This window comes from Glycine soja, chromosome 2 (genome assembly GCF_004193775.1).
Source record: "Glycine soja cultivar W05 chromosome 2, ASM419377v2, whole genome shotgun sequence".
Lineage (NCBI taxonomy): Eukaryota > Viridiplantae > Streptophyta > Magnoliopsida > Fabales > Fabaceae > Glycine > Glycine soja.
The window spans coordinates 42988904-42999625 of NC_041003.1; the positions used below are offsets into that span (position 1 = coordinate 42988904).

Consider the following 10722-nt stretch of genomic DNA (forward strand, 5'->3'; position numbering starts at 1 on the left):
GTTATCACTAATAGTTACTCTTAAAAAAAGTAACAACTAAAAGAAAAAATATTAAACTTAAAAATGTAATTCCAATATATAAGATTTAAATTTTACAAGAAAAGGAATAGGACAATTTAAAACCTGCCTAACCTACTAGAATTCATCTAGTAATGGATAGTTTGGTCTTTTGTATGAGATTGGCTATAATTGGATGGCCTAAGGTCAAACTTAATTTTTCATTGACCATGATGTTTAGATCGATATGTCTTGAAAACATGATTTAAAGTAGCACATTAATTGCACAAAATTTCTAAGAAACCAGCTCCACAAAAATCGCACATTAATTTTTTTTGACAAGTAAATAATATATAAACATTAAAACTCATTTTGGTATTATAATCATTTCTTCGATCACATGTTTAAAGATGCTAAATCTCTGTCGTCATTATAGAAAAGAAGTTTTCCAACATGAAGAAAACCTCGGTCAGCAGAAAAACAGTTGCAAGCAAATTTTCATGGTACGTGACGGGTGTAGCACTTTCATCCAGCAAAAGATTTTGCAACTTTTTTTAGTGCATATATTTAAATTATCATCGTGATCCACGTCTCAGACATTATCACCCACAATGCACACAAAAAATATATATATATATATATATAGTTTTTTAGGGCAACATTTAATAGTTATTTGACTTATTTCAATGACGTGAGAGAGATCAAGTTGTACATGGATAAGGATCCTAACACGCGGTTATGCAATTGGACCAACATTATTAGGTAGGTTCACCTAGGATCTATATAACAAGACAGTATTGTATACATTTTAATTATATTTTCCCCTAAACCCAACACAAGGCACCTATTTTTCTTTTTCTTTTAGCCAAAGTGCACCATGAAACTAAAGAAAAAACAACAGTAATACCGCCAAAAAATTTGTTTTTCAGATTCGGGCAGAAGAAGAAAACTCTTCATGCATTTTCTCTAACAGGTTAGTGTTAATCCCAAAGCATGTAGCTAGAACTCTTTTATATGGCACAATGACCATATATATGTGCAGCCCAACATAATAATAATTACAAAAGTGCTTAATTCTAGTTCAGAAAAGAGGATCAGTTGCAATGGTAAGAGTTGGATCACCTCCAAAACCAGAAGGAACATCAAATCCTGACATGAAGTTATCACCAAACATAACAGCCCCAGCAGCCAATGCTCCAGCACCTGCCCCAATTGCAAATCCTGGAGGACCCCTTGGCCTAGGACCTGCCCCAGATGATGATGATGATGATGATGGCATGTTGAAATAACTAGGTGCCATTCCACCACTACTTGGGGAAAAATTGGGAGCGTAATTAACATTTGAGGGTGGTGGTGGTGGTGGTGGTGGAGGTGTTATTGTTCTGGGTGGTTGATAACTTGGTCCAGCAGGTGCATAGCTTGGTCCACCCATATAAGGGTCAGTAGCATAGTCTGCAGGAAATGGCACTGGGTGTGAGTAGGGGAAATTTGTTTGGGCCTGCTTTTGAGGCCCATGGAATGAACCATGAGCCCTTTTCTGTGGATAGGGTTGCCCAAATCCAGCCCCTGTGGTCAAGTGAGTAGTACTATTGCCATAATCTAGTATTATTCCTCCCCCATCACCTGCATAACAGACATAAAGCCTCCAATCACTCAAAGTTGCCAGCTTTGACATTAAAATGTGGAACCCTTTTTAGCTTACTGAATCAAAAACTCACTCACATAAGAGGACTTACAAAAAAATAAACTTATTTGATTTGTATCTTGGATCTGATTTTTCACATTTTAGAAGTGATTTAAAGAAACTCAGGTTGTGTTTGGTTTAAAAGAAAGAAATAAGTTAACAATACAGAAATGAAGTAGGTATGTTTGGTTCTTGCGTTTTTGAAGTAAAATTACAAAATTTTCTATTTCTAATTATAGTAAAATTGATTTTTTTTTGTATAAAAATCGATTTTTTGGACTTCAAAAGTCAATTTTTTGAAACTAAACAATAACAAAAAATCAATTTTCTTTGATTTTTAGATAAAAAATTAGTTTTTTAAGCAAAAGAATCAATGTTTTAGGTACAAAAATCAATTTTTAAGACAAAAAAATTATTATCTTTCATTTATTTCTCTTAATCCAATCAACACAACAACATATCATTTTATTTTTACTTTTTAAAATTATCTCTCTTTTATAGTTTTCACATCCCATTTGCTCCTTCTTTAACAGCTTCGAAACACACTAATAATAAAAACGCATACAGGATACTATTTTATATGTCTATGATCTTAACTGATCTTCACTTGACACATAACTAATTAATTTTTTCAATTTACAATAAAGAGTTAGAATAATAAAACTCAGCTACAAATCACATAAAAAAAATGGTTGAAAATATAAACATGTGGTGATATCAGATCATTCAATAATTTCTCTACACACATATATATATACATACCTTGTGGGTGGAAATTAAGCTCCTCCTTGTCCTCAGAAACACGGATTGAAACATCAACGAAGCCACTTGGTTTATTAGACTTGTTCTTTCTCAACTGGTAGCTCCCCACTTCCTCAGAGTTGTTGTGGACCTCCTTAGTCAGAAACTCTCTGAGAACAACGGTAGCTGAGCCATGAAGCTTCTCAGTTAAGAACACAGGATCTCTGCTGTAAACCTCCACGTGGAGTGCAAGATCTGGCTCAGAGTTATCAACCTGACAAACAAGAGTTATAATATAAGATTGATTTAGCGTTTAAGAGAGAAAAAAAATATGAAAAAAGTCGTGATGAGTTCGAATCTGAGTAACAAAAAACTAACAACTAATAACTAATATTTGCGGATAAAAAAGAGAAAACCTGAAGGGCAAACTTGGTCCTCCAGACAGGGTTGGCGTTCCCAGAAGCGTCAACTTTGGTGCAGTACTTGCTCTTAGGATCAACCCACCCTACAGCATACCATTGACGCTTCCAAAGTGAGGGAGAACCCCTCACACCACGAGCAGATATCAAGCACACCTCAATCCAGATTTTAGCCATGGAAAAGACAAAGGTGATGACTGTGCATGAAGAAAAAGAGATAAGGTGAAGGGATTTTGTTGCACTGTGTCAAATTTTCAAAGGCTTCTACTACTTTAGGTGGTGGTAAGAAAAATTCCTATACATATGAACGGTGTTAGGGGTTGCCCTTCTGAGTGCCATCTTTTTCTTAGTGTTAAGTGCATCACAGCCAGGCAGAATCTGTCTACATTTATTTTTATAATATGAAGTACATTGGGAAAAATGAAAGAAAGCATGTATATATGAAAAATTGTTGGAGTAATATCTAGTTAATTTTTTTAATTTGAGAAAAAAATAACAATATCTAGTAGTACTGTATATGATAAAGTTTTATTGAATTCATCCTGAAAATAAGGTTCAGCACGGGCGTCATAAATTTTATAATAATTTGTTATTGATGGCGATCTCGGTCTTTCTATTGGGTTTTGTTAAGGTTTAGACTCTAGAATTAAGTTTTTGAGCTTTCTTCAAGTGAAAATTTCTTTAATTAAATTAACTTATATGAAATAAATCTATTTTCTTAAAAGAAATATTAATAGTCTAACTTCTTTTTAAGAAGGGAAGGGGAGGGTATAGTCGAAACTGTAACCAAAATACCAAATGTTACGTAAGTGAAGTTTATAAAAATTATATTAAAAAATTATAAAAAGTTACCAATGACACATTAAGGTTTGAGTGAAGATTAATTTATTTTTATAATTATGATGGGTCCATATGGTACATGAGAAATAAGAAAAAATAGAAGAAGAGATTAGGTTGTAAAAATTGATCATCTGGCTATCCACATGATTGCAACACTGGATTGATGGATTAGTAGTTAAATAAAAAATTTGAATGAGATAATCTAGTATATATTAAAAATTAAAAGGATATATAACGTAACTAACAAAATGTGATGAGTTCATATTTTAAATTTAAAATAACTATCATGATAAAGTAAATGAAAATTGAAGGATAATTAAATAAATCATGATTTATATAATCATCTATTATTATAAATTATTTTCTTGAGTATTTTCATAATATTACTAATTAGAAAACTCTTATTATTATTTTGTATGACTGAGTACAAAAGTTGTTGGAGGTTCGTGAACAAGTCTTATAAAGATATATAAGACACATAAATAATAAATCATATCAAACACAAAATATTAATATTTTTTTAATAAAGGACACATAATATTATCAAGATTAAATTAATATTATAAGAGTATATTTTTATATAATATTAAAAAATTAGCTATAAACAATTTAGCGTCAGTTTGATTTAAAAATATGGTACTAAATGGAAAAAAAATAACATGGACAAAGATACAAATTACTGGATAATTTTTTTATCTTGTATAAATAATAGACAATACAAATAAAATAATATAAATTTTTTTAAAATAACTAATATTAATTAACTTAATATAATTTATCTCAAATTTAATGTGTTTACCAAACTAACACGAGAGAGATTATAATAAAAAATAGGATATTTTCTTTTTAAAATAATTATATAGGTTAATTATTATTTTTTATTATTAAAGATATATAAACATAAATATAAATATATGTCTTTTGTATGGGACAAAAAAATTGTCTCATAGTTTTCTGCGTAACAAAAATTACAGATTTTGTCTTATCCAGTATCATAATAATAAACGAATCAAATACATCCTTGATATGTTATAGAAACATATTATTATATTATTTTATACTATTCAACCCTTCACTATTAACAATCTTTCTATTTTCTAAAAAGATTCGTTAGAATGTTTTTTAATTAAAAAAAAATCTTCATTATAATATTACTGATACCAAGCATACAACATTTGAATTACTAAGCTCCATTCACGGGTTTTAAGTTTCAAATTTAAAATGGTACAATGGAAAAGAATTTCAAATAGCTACATCCTTTCAAGAATTATATAAAAAAAGTCCGATGAAAAAAATCAAGTTAATCTGGGCTAATTGTATAATCAATAACCAACTCAAATTAATCTAACTAGTAAGTTCGAATCGATTTTCACATCAATGCATGTGTGCATAGTGAGATTTTTTTATTATTTTTATTTATGTTAATTTCTCTTATATTATTTATAGGCATTTTTAAGTTAACTAAAATTTTAAAAATAAAGAAAACATTTAATTATTCTATTTAAGATATGATACTTTTTTAAATTAAAAACTTCATATTTATATTTATTAATATAATATAATGTGTCAAAATTAATAAAGGGTATTTTTAAATTAGGATTAAGTAAAATTATAATAACCTTAAAAAAATTATTTTATAGAAAATATCTTTAATTTTAATAAAAAATTAAAATACAATTTAAATTTAAAGTCAAAGTAACCAAATTTAAGTAATAATATTTGAGAGGGATAAAAAAAAATACAAGTAAAAGAATAAAATGAAACACCTAATGCATGAGAAGTCACACGAGTTAAAAAAAAAACTAAAATGACTTTTAAAAAATACTCCAATCTATAAATGAAAGCTTAAATTTATAATGTATGGTAAACAATAAAATTACCACTTAATTTTTACTTTATTTTTTTGTTTTAATATTTTAGTTAGTAACATATAATATAGAATAAAGTTAGGGTAACATGTTTAGATCATTAATAAAAATATACGATGAACAAAATAAAATACTCTATTACGAATTTAAAATAAGGTGGGCTGAGAGGAGGTTAACCATGCTGGGCCGGTGGGCCCGGCCTGTGAACGAGTTTAGGCCTAAGTCATTATCATTACCAAATTTGCTACGGCAGTAACGACACAGTGTCCCTATAATAACCCCTTCACGACACAACACTTTTTTCAAATCATCTGCACTCCACACGCGCTGTCTCTCGCGTTAAATATTGTTTTATTTTCTCTTTTTTTCTTTTTCTTTTATTTTCTTCCGTTTCCCTTCCAAAAATTTGAAAACCAGATCGAAAACTTGAACTAAGAGAGTCAGAGTAAGCACTTTGCGACCAGCGCTCTCCGAACCCTAAATTCCCCGTTTTTCGCGGTAAAATTCTCGCCGGATTTAGGCTTTTCCCGCGCTCGGTGCGGCGTAGAGTGCCGGCGGCGGAGGTCTCCTTCGCTCGCTGAGATATGGAAGGAGGCGGGAGGCGGATCACGGTGAGTCCGCGGCCGTGCTGCGGCCGGCGCGTGGTGGCGAAGAAGAGGCCGCGTCTGGTCGACGGCTTCGTCAACAGCGTCAAGAAGCTTCAGCGCCGCGAAATCAGCTCCAACCGCGACCGCGCTTTCTCCATGACGGACGCGCAAGAGAGGTTTCGCAACATTCGCTTGCAGGTTCGTTTCAATTTCGCTTATCAATAGTGATAAATTGAATTTATATGCGTAGTAAGAGTGATGAATTTATTCAAACATAAGCAATTAGTTGCGGAGTGTTTTGTGAAATTTTTCAATACGGAACAATTCTAGGGTTTAATGTTATTTGGTTTGTCCGTTTGTCTTAGCAGAAACTGTACTCGAAAGTCTCGAGTTGTTGCTTGAATTATGAATTCTTTTGCGTCTAAATGATTGTCCGTTAAGATTTTGTCGGCGGTGTTATTGTATATAGTTTTACTGTCTATGGTGATTTTACAGATTTTAAGGACTAATGTGGGCGTGTCATATGCTTGATCCGTATGCAGTGCAAAACAACAGGCAATCCAAATAAGAGAGTAGGAATAGATAATTAGGTTAATGTGGATGTGTGATTACTTAGGTCATAAATTTGTCTTGAGGTTAAGAATGGTCATTGCTGAGGGAGCAAGATGATTATGTGGTAGAAAATTTTCGAGTGTTATTTTGTTTGTGAAAATTTCCCATATATTTGTGTAATGCAACATTTGAAACCACTCTATTAAATCTTTGGATGCTGAGAAAACTGTGTTTGAGAGAGCAAGATGATTATGTGGTAGAAAATTTTCTGGGGGAATATGTAGTAGAAAATTTGATTTCCAATGTTAATGCAAACGTATTGTGTTACTTTGTTTGTGGAAATTCCCTATATATTTGTGTAATGCATCATTTGAAACCACTATTTTTAATCGTTGGATGCTGAGGAAACTACCTGTCTCCTGTTTTCTCTAGTGAGATGTGTACTTTGATTTACTATACCCCTTTGTCCCACTTCTCTTGATTGTGTCTTATGGATCTATTTACAGGAAGAATATGATACACATGATCCAAAAGGTCCTTCGTCTGCTGTATTGCAATTTCTGAGAAAGAGGTCAAAGATAATTGAGATCGTTGCAGCACGTGACATTGTTTTTGCACTTGCACAATCCGGTGTTTGTGCAGCATTTAGCCGAGGTAGTTCTTGTAACTGGTTACTGGTATTTATATATTTTTTATAATTTTATATTTGAACATGCTGTTACATGATATATGTTACATGTTTGTTTCACTGCAGAGACCAATGAAAGAATATGCTTCTTGAATGTCAGTCCTGATGAAGTTATAAGGAGTTTGTTTTATAATAAAAATAACGACTCACTTATCACAGTCTCTGTCTATGCATCAGACAATTACAGTTCTTTAAAATGCCGAAGTACAAGGATTGAGTGAGTATAACTCTCTATTGCTTTGTAACTCCTACCCTTGTTTTCCTTGCTCAACAAAAGAAAGCCTTAGGAAAAATAAATTTGTCAGGAGAGTTAAAGAAAAAACAGCTGATAGCAATAGTTGCCTGTCCAATTTTGTGCTGATGTGTTCTATGCTAAAATATCTGTTTTCCCCTTTCCAGATATATAAGGAGGGTTAAACCGGATGCTGGCTTTGCTCTTTTTGAATCCGAGTCATTAAAGTGGCCAGGTTTTGTAGAGTTCGATGATGTAAATGGGAAGGTGCTCACATACTCTGCACAAGATAGGTAAATATTTTGTTGTTTTATGCATTGGTATGGTGAAATTGTTATATAATATTTCAAAGCTTCTTGGTTGTGATAAATATCTTCTTTTTTCCCTGTACAGTATATACAAAGTGTTTGACCTGAAAAACTATTCCATGTTGTACTCCATTTCAGATAAAAATGTACAAGAGATTAAGATCAGGTATTTTTTCTTGTTGATTTTCCTGACATTTACAATACTCTACTGTGGATAAATATATGGTCTATGGTATTTCACAATTTTTTTAAAATTATATTGCATTATCTTTAGTTCTTGATAGTATTAAAGTTTCTTCCCTTTTCATATTTGTGTGGCTCTACATGATTTACACTATTTAACTCTTTGTTTTGTGATTTTTTTATCAGCCCAGGGATCATGTTGTTGATTTTTACTAAATCAAGTAGCCATGTCCCACTGAAAATCCTCTCAATAGAAGATGGTACTGTTTTGAAATCGTTCAACCATCTCCTTCATCGGAATAAGAAGGTGGATTTCATTGAACAATTCAATGAAAAGCTTCTTGTTAAACAAGAAAATGAGAATCTCCAAATTCTTGATGTAAGTAATTTTCTGGTTTATACATGAGATGAGTTGTATGTATTGACACCCTGATATCTGACTTTTTAATTAAATCTAGGTAAGGACTTCTGAGCTAACAGAAGTTAGCAGAAGCGAATTTATGACACCATCTGCATTTATATTTCTATATGAGAACCAATTATTCCTGACATTTCGAAACCGAACTGTGGCTGTGTGGAACTTCCGTGGAGAACTTGTAACTTCTTTTGAGGATCACCTCTTGTGGCATCCTGATTGCAATACAAACAACATATATATAACCAGTGACCAGGATCTTATCATATCATATTGCAAGGCCGATTCTGATGATTCATTGTCCGAAGGAAATGGTACTTTTCTTCTTTTTTATCCCTTCCTAGTTGCGCCCACATTTTTTTATTTAAATTATTTTTTTGTTTTCCCTTTATGCACTTTTGTCCTTGTGGTGTTGGAGGTTCAGTGTGATGAATATTTTGAAATGTGTTTTAGTCTTTTAACTAAAAGCTGATTTAGCCAAGTCTTTTACATGTTGACCTGATAAACTAAAAATGTAATACAGGGTAGCAAATCATATATAATTCTCCAACGTGTCAGTGATCATTATGTATTTCTAAGCAAGCACCATCATTGAAGGTTACTAACAAGTTATGCTTCTTTAACGCAGCAGGTTCTATTAATGTCAGCAACATTTTAACTGGCAAGTGTCTTGCAAAGATAAGAGCAAGTAATGGCTTACCCATGGTGAAGGAATGCAGTTGCAGCGATGACAATTGTTCAAGTAGTGCTTGCAATTCAGGGAAACGAAAGTGTTCCTCCAGAATTAGGAGCACAGTTGCGGAAGCCTTGGAAGACATTACTGCTCTCTTCTACGATGAAGAGCGCAACGAGATCTATACCGGCAATAGGCTCGGTCTGGTTCATGTCTGGTCTAACTAATGCACTGTTAAGCTTATTCTTGCCTTGTGTTTTCTCATTAGCATTTATCCATGGTTGCGGTGATAGTCCTCACCTGATAATAATAACCTTTGGGAGAGCTGTAACCATTAAGTGTTATTGTATCATTCGTTTTTTAGTTTTTTTGTCATGTCTTAGGCCAGTTTAATCCGTAGGTGGCAACACCCCTGTATTAAAGTGATAGTATGTTGGTACCTCTCCACAATATTGAAGATGTAATCTATATTTACATTTATGGAGTCAGCTCTATGTAGTGAAATATGTGAATAAATGTTCACTTTTCTCTGTTCATTCCTTCTTTGATACTTTTGCCTTGTTGGGGCCTAGAGTGGATTAACCTGTTTGCTCTCACATGGATTGTTAGAGCCGTAGTGCCAAATCTGTGTGGGGATAAAAGGAAAGGGAGAAAGCAATAGATAGTGTTGTATTGTAGCTGTTACACTCTGGTTTCTGATGGTACTTCAATCAATTCAAATTTTTTTGTTCTGTTGTATCTTAACTTTTTTCTATCGCTTTTATCCAAGTCAGTTGCCAAGCCAAATAGAAAAGGACATTGTTATAAAATGAATTTGCTTTCAGCAAGTGGAAGATCATTCTTGAATCTTGATATAATTGAAATGTACTATTTAATTTTAATTTCAAGACTTAAGTTTATTTGTATAGTGCAAACTTGAGAAAGCAATTATATTGGTAACATTATGTGTACGTAGTTTATTTTATTCTTTTGTTCCAACAAAATAATTAAAATGTTCTTTAAAAGTAAAAAAAAAAAATGGTTTTTTAAAAAATAATTAATAATAAACATGCTTTGTTGCTGGCATGGATCAAATGCCTTTGCATATGGAAAATCTTGACAAATTATTGATAAGTTTTTTTTTAAAACCCTCATATTGATTGAAATTTATTAGAAAATGAGTGTTGATTAGATTAGATTGACTTAATTTAATTAATTAGTCCATTTATTTCAAATATAAACTAGTAAATCATTTGTAGTTGATTTGATTTTGGAATTAATCTTTTTTAATGTGAATCGATTTAATCACGTGATCAACCCAAACTAATTATAATCAGTTTCTGATCTTGCAACAAGCTCTCTCTCCCTCTAAGTGGGACATTCAACAAGTTTTACCCATTTCACTTGTATGATAGTATGTTTTTACATGCTTATCTTTCAACACCTAAGTGAAAACTATGTTCTAACTTGTCACATACCATATAAAAATCTTTGTGTACGCTCATTGGCCGAAGGCACAAATACGTCAATAATTACATATAAAAACAACTACTTTA

At 32.1% G+C, this 10722-nt stretch overlaps 2 protein-coding genes across 3 annotated transcripts; one reads left to right on the forward strand and one right to left on the reverse strand.

Annotated features, from left to right (window-relative positions):
* Window positions 1-777: 777 nt before the first annotated feature.
* On the reverse strand, window positions 778-3238 carry LOC114396061 (ataxin-2-like). Its single transcript, XM_028357958.1, has 3 exons — window positions 2839-3238; window positions 2444-2696; window positions 778-1620 (listed from the first exon to the last, which is right to left on the reverse strand). Exons 1-3 carry the CDS (start codon window positions 3016-3018, stop codon window positions 1079-1081), a joined length of 975 nt encoding a protein of 324 aa, XP_028213759.1. The 5' UTR covers window positions 3019-3238; the 3' UTR covers window positions 778-1078.
* A 2615-nt stretch (window positions 3239-5853) lies between these two features.
* Window positions 5854-9918, forward strand: LOC114396072. 2 transcript variants are annotated; one of them, XM_028357972.1, is made up of 8 exons: window positions 5854-6334; window positions 7195-7342; window positions 7443-7593; window positions 7776-7901; window positions 8002-8082; window positions 8286-8478; window positions 8558-8828; window positions 9146-9918. In XM_028357972.1, exons 1-8 carry the CDS (start codon window positions 6134-6136, stop codon window positions 9412-9414), a joined length of 1440 nt encoding a protein of 479 aa, XP_028213773.1. In that variant the 5' UTR covers window positions 5854-6133; the 3' UTR covers window positions 9415-9918. The 2 variants fall into 2 exon arrangements, with proteins under 2 accessions (XP_028213773.1, XP_028213767.1); XM_028357966.1 differs by having other exon boundaries at window positions 5855-6334; window positions 9143-9918.
* Window positions 9919-10722: the final 804 nt, after the last annotated feature.

What these genes read in the sequence shown, in the direction of transcription:
- LOC114396072 (XM_028357966.1), top strand. Translation starts at nt 6,134, where the DNA reads ATGGAAGGAGGCGGGAGGCGGATCACGGTGAGTCCGCGGCCGTGCTGC. An exon ending in ACATACTCTGCACAAGATAG is followed by an intron (nt 7,902 to 8,001) that starts GTAAATATTTTG and finishes TTCCCTGTACAG; the next exon opens with TATATACAAAGTGTTTGACC. An exon ending in TTCATTGTCCGAAGGAAATG is followed by an intron (nt 8,829 to 9,142) that starts GTACTTTTCTTC and finishes TCTTTAACGCAG; the next exon opens with CAGGTTCTATTAATGTCAGC.
- LOC114396061 (XM_028357958.1), bottom strand. Translation starts at nt 3,018, where the DNA reads ATGGCTAAAATCTGGATTGAGGTGTGCTTGATATCTGCTCGTGGTGTG. An exon ending in GGACCAAGTTTGCCCTTCAG is followed by an intron (nt 2,697 to 2,838) that starts GTTTTCTCTTTT and finishes CTTGTTTGTCAG; the next exon opens with GTTGATAACTCTGAGCCAGA. An exon ending in GCTTAATTTCCACCCACAAG is followed by an intron (nt 1,621 to 2,443) that starts GTATGTATATAT and finishes TCTGTTATGCAG; the next exon opens with GTGATGGGGGAGGAATAATA.